General features: G+C 37.5%; 2 protein-coding genes across 7 annotated transcripts; both read left to right on the top strand.

Annotated features, from left to right (window-relative positions):
* The first annotated feature begins 401 nt into the window (after window positions 1-401).
* Window positions 402-13,022, top strand: LOC106960602 (zinc finger protein OZF-like). Of its 5 annotated transcripts, none has more exons than XR_001427604.1 (3): window positions 11,731-11,812; window positions 11,924-12,027; window positions 12,387-12,573. XR_001427604.1 is itself a non-coding variant. In XM_015053770.1 (2 exons), exon 2 carries the CDS (start codon window positions 2,831-2,833, stop codon window positions 4,274-4,276), a length of 1,446 nt encoding a protein of 481 aa, XP_014909256.1. In that variant the 5' UTR covers window positions 420-683; window positions 2,816-2,830; the 3' UTR covers window positions 4,277-5,162. The 5 variants fall into 5 exon arrangements, 1 of the variants encoding a protein (XP_014909256.1); XR_001427605.1 differs by adding an exon at window positions 12,594-13,022 and having other exon boundaries at window positions 11,755-12,027; window positions 12,387-12,557; XR_001427606.1 differs by lacking the exons at window positions 11,731-11,812; window positions 11,924-12,027 and adding an exon at window positions 402-683.
* On the top strand, window positions 5,863-10,537 carry LOC106960601 (zinc finger protein 883-like). Of its 2 annotated transcripts, XM_015053769.1 has the most exons (3): window positions 5,864-5,971; window positions 6,104-6,227; window positions 7,535-10,537. In XM_015053769.1, the coding sequence occupies exon 3, from the start codon at window positions 7,596-7,598 to the stop codon at window positions 9,336-9,338; it is 1,743 nt and encodes a 580-aa protein (XP_014909255.1). In that variant the 5' UTR covers window positions 5,864-5,971; window positions 6,104-6,227; window positions 7,535-7,595; the 3' UTR covers window positions 9,339-10,537. The 2 variants fall into 2 exon arrangements, with proteins under 2 accessions (XP_014909254.1, XP_014909255.1); XM_015053768.1 differs by having other exon boundaries at window positions 5,863-6,227.
* Window positions 13,023-18,199: the final 5,177 nt, after the last annotated feature.

Raw genomic sequence — 18,199 nt, 5'->3', positions numbered from 1 at the left:
ACTACGAATAAGCTGGGACATGATGACATCTCAGATTATAGAGGCTGTTAAAGTAAAAAAATAAATGTCTGTTTTAACAATATTTAGCAATATTTGTTAAAAAGTGAATTATTTCCTGAGAACTTAAGTCTTTTTATTTTCTGTAGTTTTAGCACTTTTATTGAATATAGTTCTATTTCTATTTCCCATTACAACAGGATAATTAAATGTTTTCTTGTGTTAAAGAGAGATACAGAACCATATCTTATTGTTATGCATTAAGAATGACAGTATGGCATAACTGTAGTTAATTTATTCACATGTTGAAGTCAGTATTACATTTGTGTAAATTCAGCTCTCAGAAAATATTTTGAGTCAAAACAAGAATAAACTGAAAATTGTTAGTTCGAGGCGGAAGTGAAAGCACGGTGTCTGTTTCTACAGTAAAGCTCCACGTGGGACATCCGGCGGAAGTAAAACACATGATGCTAGCAGCGTTAGCTTCGAGGCTTCCTTTTGTTTATCGTCGGTTAAAGACGGTTCTTGCTGTGTGAGCTGAATATTTCAGTGTCTGCAGTAACAATGTCTTGAGTTCATCATCAGAGAGAGGCCAACTGCTGCTGGAGAAATATCATCGATCATCGATCATCAGCCCAGACGACTGGATTCCAGCAGTAAAACCCAAATCATCTCGGAACCACCAGGTAGTGTTTGCTCATCCATGCTTCCACATGTTGCTAAAATTAGCTTCCTATTCACATCTTGATTTTAGTGGCTATTTTAACAGGTAAGCAGGTTAAAAGTTTTATGTTAGATAAGAAAAATGTTGTTTCTTTAAAAGTGTTACTCAAAATAAGATGTTTTAAGTGCAAAATGAATTTATAAGATATAGCAGAATTAACTGAAAACAAGCTCCTAAATCTTATTGGAAAGTTACTTGGTGGTTTTGTAAGATTTTATGTCGACTAAGATATTTAAACTCATCAAAATTACCCTGTAACATTTAGTGTTTCTGTCAGAACTTAATCTAACTTTTTGTATTGATGCTCCTGTTGTTTTAGGTTCTGTTTTAAAAAGTAGGTGTACATTTTCAACCTCATTACCTCATTGCATTTTACACCATTGTTTTTAAGACAAGTGTCCATTAAGGCAACATGCTTGGGTTCATTAACCATCCAGTAAACCTGATCTTCTGTATTTTAACCATTGTCCAGCCTGGAGGCCTCATGTTTAAAATGGTGCGCTGCTTCCACACCAAAACTTGGCGTACGGACAAATTTAGAAAAGTGTGGCGCACAAAGAGATTCAGATGTATAAAGCCGTGTGTATGCACGTATGTGGTCCGCCTGTCACCACCCATAAATGCATCTTAATGTAAATTAGTATAAATATCCGGATGGCTGCCACCAGCAGTAACCATGGCAACGGTCCTGGCTTGTATCAGTATAAGTAATTATAATAATAATAACTATTGGTATTATGTATTTTAATTAAAAGATGCTGTCAGAACACATACAGTCACCTCACAAAAAATAAAGGAAAAACTCTAATTAGAAAAACAAAGCATCCAAGTGGAAATGCTGGTTTGAACAGGAGCCGGGATTCAATCAAATCAAATTTTATTTGTGTAGCACCTTTCAGCAACAAGGCATTTAAAGAAAGACAGCGTCAAGAGAGTCCTTTGTGGTGATTGAGGAATGTGGAAGTTTATTCTAAATAGAGGAATTGTATGTATTAGTTGTACATTTACAGAATGGAGATACTTTCTATTCACAAGCTGGCATGGCTGGACTGAAGGATGACTGACCTGTCAGCAGCTCCAGCTGCACCGGAGACACACGGCTCTTCCTTCAGCTCAGAGCTGCAGGGTCATCAGTCTGGGCAACAAAAGCTAATAATCCATCATCAACATTTCCCAGCAGATCAATAAGATCTCTGACCAATCGATACCTCTGAGTCCTTCCATTGGCGATGTTCTCCATCAGAGCCAAAATGTTCCACAATATTATCTACACACCTGATCACCTTAAAATAATCAAACCTGTTTGGAGTTAATCTGCTGATCAGCCCGGTTGTCAGTGAGAATGAAATGATAACATGCATTCATATGCTTCGGCGCACAGACCGATACAGTTACATCTTTATGAGACAAAAACTGAAGAAATTCACTATTTACATTCTAGTGAGGTTTTCACATCCTTTTATTTTTATTTTATTTATTTGGTGTGTGTTATATTATTGTCTGAGGATAAATGTGGTTCAGTTCCATCGTTTACGTTAAAACAAAATATTAAAATCATGAAAAACATCGGTTTGGATGCTTCTTGCTAAATAACATTGGATGCCATCAGGTTTCAGTGTATTTAGGTGAATTTTGGCACCTGGTAGTTTACTATGCACAAAAAAAGTTTACGTGGCTGCTGCACATTTTCATGGCAAGTAAAAAGTTTGTGTATATTTACGTAAAATTTGCCGTCACATTCGTTTTTATACATCTCAACTCGTGCGTAAAATATGGTGCCGCACATTTTTTGTGAGTATGATTTATACGTGAGGCTCCTGTGGGAACCGAACTGCCTGGAACACTGGAACACTGGCTCCAGGTTCCTCTGGACGTCCATCAGTTCATCTGGTGGAAAAAAAGCTAATCATATCATGTCTGTGTCGTTAAATAATTCAGCTTAAAAAAACCTCAGCATGATTGTTAATATGGACATGCAGAGTATTGGCCTCTCAATGTGTGAGAGGCCCATGTCTCCCCCATCACTGGAAAACATTTTGCAAATTTTAAACTAAAATGGAAACATTTGTGTTGTTGCTTTTTTCTGTTTGCCAGGTTTGCCAAAGCATCATGTCTCTAGAGCTTAAAGGGAGAGCAGAGACCCTTCAGCTTCCAAAAGTAAAGGAAGAAGAGTGTGGATCAGAACCTCTGCTGACTGTCAAGAAAGAAGATCACATTGGGCCAAAGCAATGGATAGAAACCTTAGTGGAAATAGATTCAGGATCACTTGAAGTAAAAGAAGAACCAGTAGAACTACAACTGCAACAAATAAAGAAAGAGGATCATCAATCAGCATCTGAGCAGATGGTAAAGATTGAGACTGAAAGCATCATTCAGGTAGAAAACCAGAATGAACTGAAGCAGGAAAGTGATACATTAATGGGAACAGAATGTGGATCTGTGAGAATCAAAGAGGAAGCAGCTTTACTGGAACTGAAGCAAATAAAGGAAGATGATTATCATCCAGATTCTCAGCAGATGATTAAGATTGAAGACATTAGTCAAGATGAAATCAAAGAGTTTGAACCAAAACAAGTGAAAGAAGAGGAGGGTGAATCAGACTTTCTGCAGAAGGTAAAGACGGAGGCCAATGACACAAGTCAAAATGAAAATCAGAATCCACTGATAATGGCAACGGATAATGAAACAGAACACCAACAACCTGAACGCAATGGAAATCAATTCTCTAAGAACATCCCTAAAGCAGAACACCATCAAGACAGAAAGACTCTCGAAGCTTCAGGATCCAGCAGAGATGAACGGCATCAACAGAGAGTTGTGAAAACCAGAGGCAGAGGAAACACAGGGACAAAGGACAAGGAAATTAACCAGAGTAAAATATGTAAACTTTGTAGTACAAGTTTCAAATGGAACCAGAGTTTAGAAGCCCACATGAGAACTCACACAGATGAGAAGCCTTTTTCATGTGTAACCTGTGGGAAAAGCTTCTTTAGCAAAAATAGTTTCAGTTGCCACAAGAGAACTCACTCAGTTCAGAAGCTGTTCTCTTGTACAATGTGTAGCAAAGGTTTCCATCTGAAAGGCAATTTGAAGAGCCACATGAGAACTCATACAGGTGAGAAACCTTTCTCATGTGGAATATGTATGAAAAGTTTCAGTCAGAAATGCAATTTGAATACGCACATGAAAATTCATACAGGTGAAAAACTTTTCACACCTTTCTCATGTAGAATGTGTAAGAAAAGTTTCCATCTGAGATGCAGTCTGAAAAACCACATGAGAACTCATACAGGGGAAAAACCTTTCTCATGTGAAATGTGTAGGAAAAGTTTCAGTCAGAAAAGCAATCTGAAGAGCCACATGAGAACTCATACAGGTGAGAAACCTTTCTCTTGTGGAAAGTGTAGAAAAAGTTTCAGTCGGAAACACACTTTGCATCGCCACATGAATACGCATACAGGTGAGAAACCTTTCTCATGTGGAAAGTGTAGGAAAGGTTTCAGTCAGAAACATACTTTGCATCGCCATGAGAACTCAGTTCAGAATCATTTCTAATGTGGAAAAAGTTTCCACCTAAAGAAATGTTTGAATTGCCCAATGAGACTTCACACAGAGACTATGCAGAGGTGCAGTTTGTAGCTCTGTTGCTTTGCAGAAGGTCATAGTTCAATGCAGTAGCAGCCTGGGGTCTTTCTATCTTGATTGCTTGGGCTCCATCTTACATGTTGCTAGTGAGGAATTGCTCTTCAATGGTTCTGTCGTAAAAGCATGAACTCGTTTCTGCATTGGTCTGAAAATTAGTTGAAATCTTGAAAGTTAGAATGATTATCCTTCTGCAGCCATTTCATGATTCCAGTTAAAACTTCCCATATGTTGTTCCAAAACTTATGGTTTGACTATATCATAAATATTTATGGATTTGGAGCCTTTCATTAAACAGTATTGCTGCTTTGAAAGCATCAAAGCTGGGCTAATCTCAACATGAACCCTCCATTTACCACATGGAGGAGTAAAGTTATTTAGAGTGCATGATGGGAGGTCAAGATTTTAAGTAGAATGATTGGACATCAGTTAAACTTTTTATCAGTTACCACCAGATAAAAGTCATTATCCAGCCCAGATTCAAGACCAATTAACTGAACATTGAAGTTCCATCAAAATAAAAGCATTTATACTCAGGAAGTCAACTTCTTTCAAGCATTTCTATCAAACTTTCTCCTATACGTCTCTTCTTTCCAGTCTCTACATGTGACACAAAAAATTGTCTTTATTGATTCCAAAAGAGAGATTTTTAATATTTGTAATTTTTTTTATTTCAGTTCATTCATTAAACAAATCTTTCTATTTATCCCAAAATGCCAGGTCTTATCAGGAACATGGTCTCTAGTTGTCTGAGATTTGAATTTTCTGGATGAACCTGAATAAACTGTTTTGAAAACAACAGTGGGATGTTTGTCCAGAAGGAAAAACAATGTTACAACTGTTTGGTCAATTGTCTTTTCTTTGTTTTTCAAGTTAGTTTTGTAAATGTTTTCCATATATTAAATTTTTGGGGGGGATTTTCCATCTAACTTTAATGTTTTTGTGGGGGCATAAAGTTCAATAAAATGTTAATAATTAGAAAATGGGACATTTCAAAGTTTGTTTGGTTTTTGTTCTTCAGTTATTTTTCTCAGGAAGATGTTAAAGAAAAAATGTTGAATATTTATAAGAGATGAGGAATTATTATACTCAAGTATTTTTCTTCAATTTGTTCTTGACAGATTGCATTGCCATTATGAATAATGAACAATAAAACATTTCTCTGGAAAGTAAAAAATAATCAAATGCCTTACCAGTCTGGGTGTTGTGTTGATTAAAGTTGTAGTAAAGAATAATAATGTGCATCAAACTGAGTCGAATCAAAGTCAACATGCTGCATTAATAGAGTGACCTTCAACCTTCTGGGTTATTTCTCAGTGTTGACATGAGTGTGTGTGGAGTAGGTGTGTGTTCTAGTTCAGCACAGGAAGCTTCTGATTCAGCGTTTCATTTTTTGTTGGCTATGACTGTAGTTTTAATTTTTTTCAGGTATTGAAATCAGTATTAAAGTTTCTTCAATTCAGTTTGGATAAAAATATATTTTGCTATAACAAGAAAAAAACACTAAAAAGTATTTTGGTATTAAGAATACAGATGAGTTTGAAGCAGAACTTCAAGCGTGGTGTGTGTTTCAAGAGTAAAGCTCCATGTGTGAGACTTCCGGCGGAAGTAAGCAGCAAGGTGCTAGCAGCGTTAGCTTCCAGCTTCCTTCTGTGTGTCGTCGATTGGAAAACGGTTTTTGCTGCGTGAGCTGAATATTTCGGTGTCTGTAGTAAAAATCTCCGGTTTGTCATCAGAGAGAGACCAACTGCTGCTGGATAAATATTCAAACACAGAGATCAACCATCGGCTCAGGATTCCAGCTGGAAAACCCGAACCATCTCGGAACCTCCTGGACGTGTTTGCTGATCCAGGCTTCAACGAAGTAAGATTCCGACTCACATCTTTGTGAATGTGAATTTAGGGATTTAATGGCAGAAAACCAGATCATAACAGATTCGGTGCCTAAAACCTGGAGATAATTATTACACGAGCCGTGCGAGACTAACAGAAGATCCAGCGATATGAAGGAAACAAACAAAAAGGCAGTTACATTCTCTAACAATAGATGATAAATAAGAGCAGATAATCTATATAGATTTATTATTTTTAGGAGTTGCAGGCAGAGGAGCATGCATTAAGCAAATAAATAAGAAATAATACATTGTAGAGCAAGAATAGAGAAAAGTTGGAATATAGTATTGTTGTTCCAGTTCTTAGTCAGAATTAAGAACATTTTTAAACACACTAATTTAAACGTTTTATTTTTGAAAATTAAGTAAATAAAATTAAATTATATTTTCTGACTTCAATACAAACTGAATTCTCTTTTATATTTTACAAAGGAGAGAAAACTCTTAACTTTTCAGAATAGGGTCACCAGAAGTCAACCTCTTTCTATAAATATGAAACATAGAAAACTTGAGCACTTAAAAATATAAAGCACACATTTTGAAACTAAAATGCCTGAAGGACAAAGGCGATTGTTCTAATATATTGAAATATGATTTTTGTTACAATTCTTTTAACTCTTTATGCTGCATTATTAAATTGCAGCATAAAATGGAAAAAACGTGGACACCATTGTTTTTGTTCTCAATGACTAAAATAATATAAAGATGCTGAAGTATTAAAAGTCAAATGATTTTAGTGAAACTCTGAACACACTATTCGCTCTGACTGTCTCTTAACTCCCGTTATTTAAAAATAAGGATATTTTTGTTTTTCTGAATTCGGAATAGGAATCAGATTTGTTCACGTTTTGAAGGCCAACATGTTTAAATGTAAAATAAAAGTCTGTTAGCACAAAGACGGCTCAAAATGTGCCTCATATGGCTACATGTTAATAACAGATTAAACATTTGTAATGGCTGATAGAAGTTCAGGGGTCAGAGGTCACAGATACAGGAAGAGCAGGGGCGCCCCATACATAGCATTTAAGCTGTTGGAAGGTGCTGATTCCCACCTCTTGTCTCTATTTTCATTTGTTTGTTTTTTCTTTATTTTTTTATTACTTACTGAAATTGGGACAAATGTTAACAAACTGTAAACTATATTTGACATCACCATTTTCCATCTGATCCAGTCTAGGCCTTGTTTCGGTTCAGTTACGCCTTCAGTAATTCTGGTCTCTGTTTTCATTTCGCTCTGCTGGGCCTCAGAAAAATCTTCTGCTGTTGTTTCTTCCTTCAGGTCTTCCACAGCCACATGTCTGTTCCTGCTCATGCTCTCATAACTGAAGGGAAGAACTCGGATGTCCATGACGGTAAACGCTATGAAAATAAAAGAGCAGAAACAACACCAGACGGGCGAGCCGAAAGAGGAACCAGAACCTCAACCAATCAAAGAAGAACAGGTTGAACTGTGGGGCATTCAGGATGAAGAGCAGCTTTTAGTGAAGCAGGAGACCAACATCTCTATGGCGACTGCTGCTTATGAGAAAATATTCCACAATGAACCAGAACCAGAGCAGAGGATGGAGACAAAGGAGGAGCCAGAACCGGTAGAGATTAAAGAAGAGCAAAAGCATCTCTGCAGTGATCAGGATGAAGATCATCTTTTAGTGAAGCAGGATCCTGAAACCTTTATGGTGTCTCCTACTTATGAGCAAAAAGACAATGATGAACCAGAACCAAACAAGAACCAGCTCCTCTCTGCAAACGGACCTGAAGATGAGAACCAACATCAGCAAGAAAGCAACCAGAACGACTCAGGATCAAGTAGAGACACAGATCTGAGTCCAGAGAAGAGACCACAGGACAGCAGAAATCAGAGGGACAGTGTGGACAACTCACAACTAAAAGCACATAAAACAGATGTACCCTGCTGTAAAGTTTGTGGTAAATATCTAACAACCCAACAGCACTTGAGTTTGCACATGAGAATCCACACAGGTGAGAAGCCATATCCTTGTAAAATGTGTAATAAATTTTTTAGAAATAGTGGTAATTTGCTTCGGCATGAAAGGATTCACTCAGGAGAGAAGCCGTTTTTTTGTGAAGTGTGTGGTAAGTCCTTCAGGTATGGTGGACATTTCACTATTCATAAGCGAACACACACAGGGGAAAAGCCATATCACTGTAAACTCTGTGCCAAATCCTTCAGTGACTGGACTGGGATGGCCAGACACATGGGAACTCACACCAATGAGAAACCATATTCTTGTGAAGTGTGCAAAAAATCTTTCAAAAAACGACATGACTTGTCTCGTCACCTTAAAACTCACACAGGTGAGAAGCCTTTCTCATGCATGACATGTAGGAAAGGCTTCATCAGGAAATTTGCTTTAACTATGCACATGAGAACGCACACAGGCGAGAAGCCGTATCCATGTGAACTGTGTAATAAATCGTTTCGAGACCAGAGTAATTTAGCTCGACACATTAGAACTCACATGGGAAAGAAGCAGTATTCTTGTGATGTGTGCGATAAATCTTTTAGAGACCGTGGTAATTTGACACGTCACATAGGAACTCACATGGGTGACAGACATCCTTGTGAATTCTGTGTTAAATCTTTTAGACAGAGTAGTGATTTGGTTCGTCATCTTAGAACACACACAGGGGAGAAACCTTTCTCATGTTTGACTTGTGGCAAAAGTTTCCCAAGGCAATCTGCCTTGAATGTTCACACAAGAGCTCATACAGGTGAGAAGCCGTTTCGTTGCGACTTGTGCCACAAATCTTTTCGAGACAATAGCAACATGGCTCGTCACCTCAGAACCCACACAGGTGAGAAACCATATTCTTGCAAACTATGTGGTAAGTCCTTTCAGCACTCTTATTATTTGACCAATCACATGAGCACTCACACAGGTCAGAAACCATATCCTTGTGATTTGTGTGATAAATTTTTCATGCAACGCAGCGATTTGGCTCGTCACCTGAGGAGTCACACAGGGGAGAAGCCTTATTCTTGTGAATTCTGTGACAAATCTTTCAGACAGAGCAGCATTCTGACCCGTCACCTCAGAACTCATACCGGTGAGAAGACCTGAGACTCTCCCATACTTCTCAAGCTGAACAATCAATGCACTGTTATGCTTTTATGAAATGGTCATCGAGAGAAGACCACACACACCTTCCTGCAGACAGCCTCCTTTGTGGACGACGTTGCAAAGTCCATCTTGGAGTTTTTAGCCATTTGGCAGTCTTTGTAGTTATTTAGTGAAGAATTACGTAAATGGATAATTCCTCACCGCATTCGGTAAATGTCCTTCAAAAGTCTTCATGTTGCCTGCGAATATCAAAACTAGATACTGGTTGAAGCAAAATATCAACATTGCTGCCCAAGCCTATTTCTACACAAACCAACAGCCAATCACAACGCACAGAACTCAGGCAAAATGACTCCGTTTTCATCTTGTGATGACGGCAGTGAGAGCCGATATTGACACTTCAGAAGATGTCCAAAGTCTTCATGTTGACTTGGGGAAAAAGTTCCATCAAACTAAATAATTATTTATTTAAGTGATTGTTCTTGTTATCTGTGTGTAAAAGATTTACGTTCAGGTTTAAATTGATTAAAAACAGGTGTACAAATTCAGAATCTGAAGGAATTCTCTGGACTTGAGCAAAAAAAAAAAATTCCTTGGTTGAAGGACAAAGATCAGATCACTTTTATAATCAATACTTGATGTCACCTTCTGAGGTTCACTTTCCCGGTTACAGTCAGACTATTTGCTGCAAATTCACTGGGTTATAAACAAATTCGCAATTGATGGACGAGTTTTTTTTATAACAAAATGTTCAATGTTCCAGCACATGCATTGTTATGAAAATGTTCATTTTTTTCTACTTAAGTCTGATGACCATGTTGAAGTTTTGTGTTTAAAGTCTGGTGACTGTGTGAACATGTGGTTTATCTATTATATCCATTTCACTTTGATCGTCTGAGTAGGATTTCCGTACACCAAGGGACTGACAGCCAACAGGTGCTTTAAAATTGAAAGTTGAACTGAGGTATTTGCTACTAATTTGCATTATTTTGTAAAAAGTGCTGGGACAGGACAGAAAACTTACTGATGTACAATATTATTATTTTGATTGTTTTTGATATGAAGCCATTTGAAACTTGAGTTTTTAAGTGTTTTATAAAACAAAGCTTTACTAAAGGCGTTAACATACGAGTCAAAGTATCAACGATTGGTTTTTATTTTCTTTTTCCTCAGCATTAAAGGAGTTTTACAGAAAACAACTTTGATTTTTTTTAAATGTTTTTACTTTCTTATTCCAGTTATTTTTATTTTTTGTTTTTTGTCAACTTTAAAACTGTCAGAATAATGTAGACAATTTTTATTAGTTGAATCAAATTCTTAATGTATGTATTTACATTTAAAACTATGCAATTATCTTCCTAATATAATTTAAAGACACTCATTTCCAAATTGTTCTAATCACTTGTCTTCTGTAATGCCCATTGATAAATTTGGATATTTTATATCTACATGCCCCCACCAGCTCAGGTTACCGATCTAGAGTCAGCACAGCTTCAGTTTTTACAGCTTGAAATTAGTGATCAGTTCCAAACTCTGGGTTTGGTGATGAACTCTGACCTGAACCTTCAAAGCCACATAAAGACAGTTACAAAGTCAGTCTTCTATCACTTGTTTGCACCAGCAGATGACACCCTGTGTTTAAAGTATAAAGCCACACTTTTTCATTTCACCTGTTGATAGTTTGGTTAGAAAGCCTACAGTTTCTAATGTGTGTGAACACAGCAGCATAACTGTCAGGATGTGGTGAGCGTCTTGGATCAGCCTGATTAAGTGCAACACTGGACTATTTCCTGCACCTGTGGAATAACAAGTAAGGACATTGGCTTTATTGGTAATGTACACATATAGAATCAATTTTAACCAAACAAACATAAAGACAACTCAAAAAATTGCAACATGTAAGAAAAGTCTGTATTTTGGATGGTCAGGGAAATAAAGCATGGAACCCCATTACAGGAAGATGAGTTAATGTGGGTTAATTTCCTAATTTCATCCTGGGAATTTTCAGGGAGGTTTCAACAGGAAAGGATGAAACACTCTAGAGATTATCTATCTTCCAGATCTGGATAATGGAAAAGTAGTTTGAAAAATATTTTCAGAATTATTCCATATCCCCTTGATTAAATGTGTTCTACTCTGCCTTTACGTTCTTCCTTCCTGGACAAAGGTGGTCAATGTTAAGGCCATAAATCTGTAAAGTGGACTGCTTTTGTGTGTTGTTTCTTCTCTCCTGGCTAGTTAACAAGTTATGTATAATTTTTGTAGGGCCGAATGATTTTATCAGCATTGTAACAATTTTATTATAAAACTTTTTAAAGTGTTGAACCAGTGCCAATATGTAACACATTGAATCGGGGAGGGCTGTGAGGGGACAGTTTTTAGCCAAGGCGGAACTTTACATGTAGTGATGGTGTTTCTGCTGACAATTTGCACGTGGGTACATCCAGCGGAAGTAAACAATAAGGCGCTAGCGGGTTAGCTTTCAGCTTTCTTTGTGCTAATCATCGCTTACAGGACGGTTTTTGTTGTGTGAGCTGAATATTTTACTGTCTGTAGTGACAAATATCTTCTATTATTCTATATAGAGAGCGGCTATCTGCCGCTGCTAAGGAAATATTCAATAACCTCGTCCTTTAAGCGGAAGAGCTCGATGGTCATCTCAGACTGCAAATCATGTCGGAACCATCTGGTATGTTAACTGTACAGTTCTGAATGAACCAACACCACAATAAGACCAGGGAGCCATTTTACAGCTAAGTTTAATGTAGTTGTTCGTAGAGGGGGGACAGATGTATCTTTCCTTCCGGAATCTTTTGTAGTAATCAGACTAGTTTTCTGTGATAGATTTTCTTCGCCCTATGTTCCAGCTTAGACTTGAACCAAATCAGACAAAAGCAGGTAGAAATTTACTCCCTAAAACAAAAACTTTTGGACGGACCTGAAACAAAAAGCCTATGGTGGAAGGAAACTAAATGCAGTGCAGTTTATTCCAGAAAAACCTAAATACATTTTACAGTAACCTTGTCCTACTGTTCTTCATTCCTCCAGGCTTTCCACAGCACCATGCCGGTTCCTACTTGGCAGATTCTGGCTGATCATGTATTTGGAACATAGAAGAGGAACTATTGTTGAGAAAAGATGCCAAACACAGCAGAAATGAAAGAGGAACCAGAACCTGTACAGGTTAAAGTGGAACATGAAGAACTGGAAGTTATACAGGTTAAAGTGGAACAGGAGGAACTGGAAGTTATACAGGTTAAAGTGGAACAGGAGGAACCTGAGTTTGTGCAAGTTAAAGTGGAACATGAAGATCTCTGCAGTGATCAGGATGAACATCAGCTTGTAGTGAAACAGGAGCCTGAAACATTTGCGGTGACTCCCACTAATGAGCAAAGAGGCGACAGTGAACCAGAACCAAGCAGAGATAAAGATCTGGAACCAGAAAAGAGACATCAGGACAACAGAAATAACACAGAAAATGTCGAATTGGAAGATAATGCACAACTAAAAAGGTGTAGAAACACCATGTTGCCTTGCGACGTATGTGGTAAATTGTTATCTTCATGTCAACAGCTGACTGTGCATATGAGAGCTCATCCAGGAGAGAAGCCTTTCTCATGTCTGACATGTGGAAAAGGCTTTAACTGGAAATCCTCCTTATCTATGCACTTGAGAACTCACACGCGTGAGAAGCGGTATGATTGTAAATTGTGTGACAAATCTTTCATCCGAAGTAGTGATCTGACTTGTCACATGAGAACTCACACAGGCGAGAAGCCTTATTCTTGTCAGTGGTGTGATAAATCCTTCAGGCAGACTTGTGATTTGGCTCGTCACCTTCGAACTCACACTGGTGAGAAGCCTTATTCTTGTGAACTGTGTGACAAATCGTTTAGGCAACGCAGCAATTTGGCGCGTCACCTTAGGATTCACTCAAGTAACAACCCGTAATTCAGTTTCATTCAGTTTTTATCATGTTGGTTAATAACAAATGTCATCTCAAGCTGCTTTACAGGACATATTTATATACAGAAATGTGTAGTAAAATCAATTGATTTCAAATGGTCAGATTCAAAATGACTTTTATACAATCCATTTCAATGATAGTTATATTACAAAGCACTTAAAATGCTTGGATAACTCCTCCACTTCTTCATTCCCTGCTAATTAGCATCTACATGGAATTGGTGTGTATGTGTGTTTATATAACTTTTACATTTATTCAGAAATAAACTTTCATCTATGTTGTAGAAGTACAAACTGCACATTAAAGTAGTTGCTACATAACATTGGTTTATATTGGTTGTGTTATTACGTTTTGAATTTTTTTGTTTGTTCAGAACAATCTGACATTCATATTTGAGATTTCTCATTTTCCCAATGGACTGTCATTCTAAAATATAACAGTAAAGGTTGAAATTAAACAATCAAAATACAACCTACAGAAAACAACTGAATCCAAAACATAATACAAAGGGTCTGGGAGAAAAACAAAAGGTGGAACTTTGTAATAAGTGATAAGTGTGTTCTGCTATCAATCTCTGACTGGTTCTGGCAGAAGTGATGAAGGCGTTAGCAGCATTAGCAGCGTTAGCTTCTAAGTGTATTTCCCTTGTTTAGTAGACAACTTTTGCTGTGTGAGGTGAATATTTTAGTGTCTGCAGTGACAAATATCTTCAGTCAGAGAAAATCAGAGAAAATCCATCGACACATAATTCCCAGGTATGTTAACATCACGGTTCTGATTGAACTTCTACTGGAATGTGGAAGTTAAATAAATTAAATTACTAGATTATTCAGGTCTTGTGAGTCTGGTCTGCTCTTCATCCCCAGAACCAAGCCTGGAGAAGCAGCACTTATCTTATATGCTAAGCTGATCTGGAACAAACTTCCAGAGAACTGAAAAACAACTCAAACACTGAGTTGTTTTTGTTTGCATTCTGTGTTTATCATGTAAAGCACTTTGAATTTGAACTCCTGCTGAAATGTTCAATACAAATAAACTTTAGTTATTTCATTATTCTAATATTTTGGTGCTGGTGTGTATAATGTACAACATACAGGCGCTGGTCAAAAAATTAGAATATCATGAAAAAATTATTTAAATCAGTAATTCCTTTCAAAAAGTGAAACTTGTATATCATTTATTTGTTGCACACAGATTGATATGTTTCAAATGTTTTTTCTTTTAATGTTGATGATTATAACACAACTAATAAAAACCCCAAATTCACTATCTCAGAAAATTAGAATATTACTTAGGACCAAAACAAAAAAGGATTTTTACAAATGTTGGCCAACTGAGAAGCATGAACATGTTCAGCTCTCAGTATTTAGTTGGGCTCCTTTTTCCCATATTACTGCAGCTATGCGGCGTGGCATGGAGTCCTTCAGTCTGTGGCTCTGCTCAGGTGAGGGCCCAGGTTGCTCTGATGGTGACCTTCAGCTCTAATGAATTGTTTGGTCTGGTGCATCACATCTTCCTCTTGACAATAGGAAGATTGTCTTTGGCAATCTTCAGATTGCCAGAGAAATCTCAGAGATTTTCTATAGAATTTAGGTCCTTAAACCAGATACTGGTGCTTTGGCTCTGTGTTCGGGTGCCAAGTCCTGTTTGAAAATTACATCTGCATTTCCATAAAGCAGGAAGCATGAAGTGCTCTAAAGCTTCCTGGTAAATGGCTGCATTGACCTTTGACCTCAGAAAACACAGTGGACCAACACCAACAGATGACATGGAACCTCAAACCATCACTGACTGTGGAAACTTTGACTGGACCTCCTCTCCTCTTGTCAGTAATAATCATCAACGCTAAAAGAAATATTTAAAATATATTAGTCTGTATATAATGGATGAATATAATATATAAATGTTGGTTTTTGAATGGAATTACTGATTTAAATCAAGTTCTTTGTTATACTCTAGTTTTTTGACCAGCACTTGTAGTTTTGATGCAAACTAATCTAAATTACCTGAAAGCTAATTTGGCCTCATTTCCAAATTCCACACAATGTGGAAACAAGAACTGTTTTCTCAAAATTCAGTGTTTATACTGAACTATTTTCATTTGTTGCTGTTTACTGTTTTCGGTGTGTATTTCATTATTTGTTTAGTAGTTTAGTTGAGAGTTACTAGCATTGTGAGGTTAAAGTATTTTAACTGGAAGGATGAATTATTTTTTAAATTGAAAATACAATCAAATAATTTGTAGAGAATGACAAAGACAGATTTATTATTATGCTAGATAAGGTTTAGTCCCTAATAACGTCTATTTATGTAATTTATTTCCTTATATTTTAACATTTGCTGCCCCGGTGGTCACATGTTGAATTATATTGAAATACTCCTAAAGTTTATAAGAATCCATCCCAAAGATAAATATGTCAGCCATGTTTTAGTTGTTATTTTAGATAATACTGAGTTCATTCAGACCTTGAAATCATGTGGTTTATGGCAGGCGGCGGAACTCCCAAGGGCCAAAACTGTTTATGGGGTACATTTCGCGTGACACTTCCGGCGGAAGTAAATAACAAGTCCTTAGCTTCCAGTCTTCCCTTTGTTTATCGTCGATTAGAAGACAGATGTTTGAATTGAATTATTCAGTGTCTGCAGTAACAATGTATTTGGTTCATCATTAGAGAGCAACAAACTGCTGCTGCAGAAATATTGAAAACAAAACATCCAGCAAGAGGAAGAGGTCGACCTGCTGGAGACCAGCTGCAAAGCCGAATCATCTCGGAACCTTCTGGTATGCTAACTGCACGGTTCTGTGTGAACTGACGCCGATATACGAAACAGAAACGGTTTAAAAGTTTCCCAAGAATATTTCAGCTTAGATCTGTTTAGAGGAGAGTACAGTGGATCCAAATAACTCCACGATCATTTTTGAAAAACAAATTCCCAAATATTCTGTAATTATAAACCCAATTCTCTGAGTGTTCAAGGAGCGTTTAATCACTTTGTTGATGAGTGGAAGGCTGAACATTGACCTATAATTTTGTCCAGATTTGACTGCTGTTTCCAAAGTCTGAGGGGAAAACCGTGATGAGCGCCGAGTATTTGAAGACAGTGTCTTGTCCCCAGCCAAAATAAAATGGATTAAAGATTAACCTAAAAAGTGCAAATCATGAAAATGCCATAAAAATAAATACAACCCTGATCGTACAGAAAAAGACGATGTGGTATATTGGACACAAAATCTCTTTTTTTCAAACACTTGATTTATAATAATCAGGTTTATTTCATTTTCTCTCAGAAACGAGGCTGCAGCATGAAAACTGCTGATATGGAGGAGCCAACGATTAATTATGAAAGTTTTTATATTCCTCGAAGAATTGGGCATGGTAGAGAGGAAGCAAACATTTTTTTCATTCAGATTTATTTGTCAATCTCAGGCATATGAACAGCTGCAGTTCTTTTAAACATTGAGCCTTTTGTTTTTCTCAGCCTAATCACAAAGCAATAAAACCACTTTTTTGTTGTTTTGTATTGTCCACTGGGCCCTCACTCTCAATTTTTAAATCAGAAGTCAGATTTTTATTTTCTGATTTAATTTTGAGTACTGATAAGGTCCTAATAGTGGGGAATTTGATGTTCACGCTGACACTGAAAGACTCAGCCTAGATGTAGCCTTTAATGCTATCTTAGTCTAAATTGGCTTTACTCAAAGAATCAACAGTCCTTCCTACTCCTGTAGTCATACCTTAGACCAGGGGTTCCCAAACTGTGGGGCGCGCCCCTACGGGGGACGCCGTGCCATTGCAGGGGGTCACCGTCTGGATGGATAAAAAAAAAAAAAAAACGTGAACACTGTATGCGCTGGGTTTTTACCTTAGAATGGCCAACTCTCTGTTATAACTGTCAATTTGATACAGTAGAGGCTTCCACACTTCCCATATTTGTGTCCTCTGTCACTTTCATCATCAGTTAAAACTGTTTAATCCGTTGTTAACATGTTGTAACCTGTTTTACCGAGCCGCCTTTAAACGCAACATGAGCGCTACGACGCTTGCGCTGGGTTTACACCTGTGAAGGAGACCTGCTGCTGCTGGGCGGAGCTACGTAGGTTTGTGTTAGAATCACGGCAGCAAACCAGCAAAACGCAAAGAACTTTTCACAGTTTTTCCCCCAAATTAACCGACTGAGTTGAGTAAAGCTGCTGGATGCAGGTAATGTTAGCTAAAAGATGACTAGCTAATGTTAGCTAAAAGATGACTAGCTAATATCAATACATAACCTTAAGCTTAACAAGTACCTTGTAGGCTACCGATGTTGGTGTCTATTTTCAGCTACGTACATTCATTTTGCCCCCAAAAGAAGTCGATCCCCCACACCCCGCTCATTCTTAGAGACAGGGAGTCTCTAAGAATCCTCTTCTCCCCCCACTCTCTCACAAACGTCGTTCAACCAGACAGCTATTTGTAATTTGTAATCCATAGGGGGGCCCAGAAAATGTTTGGGAACCACTGCCTTAGACCATGTACTGATAAATGATGTTGAGTGTAAAGAAATAATACCCCAGACTGCAAGCGTCTTTGTTGCGCTGAGCATTTCACTAGCAGAGCAGAATCATTCCTGAAAGATGGTTTATAGTTGATGCAAGTGAAGCTGAGAGCGTCCACCAATTAATGGGCTCAAAATATGAAAACAGCAACAACAACAAAAAAACAGCCTAAGACGTAAGAGCAGACATCACAAACACTTCATACTCCCCAACAGTTGAAGCAAACCAGTATCAGGTTATCTGTTCCAGAGTCTTCTACGTTTGATTGGCCAGCATCTGAAAACTTCAAAAAAGAAAAAACTAAATTTGAAAATTCGGATCACTACATTAAAGTTGTTCTGCTGTTTTTGATTCCAC

The sequence above is a fragment of the Poecilia latipinna genome, unplaced genomic scaffold (genome assembly GCF_001443285.1).
Source record: "Poecilia latipinna isolate Pla-1442-1.1 unplaced genomic scaffold, P_latipinna-1.0 Scaffold1201, whole genome shotgun sequence".
NCBI lineage: Eukaryota > Metazoa > Chordata > Actinopteri > Cyprinodontiformes > Poeciliidae > Poecilia > Poecilia latipinna.
The sequence above is the reverse complement of the archived record's forward strand: the minus strand, read 5'-3'. Positions and strand labels throughout refer to the sequence as shown.

Excerpts from the sequence above, each read along its gene's own strand:
- LOC106960601 (XM_015053768.1), top strand. The coding sequence starts at position 7,596 with ATGTCCATGACGGTAAACGCTATGAAAATAAAAGAGCAGAAACAACAC.
- LOC106960602 (XM_015053770.1), top strand. The coding sequence starts at position 2,831 with ATGTCTCTAGAGCTTAAAGGGAGAGCAGAGACCCTTCAGCTTCCAAAA.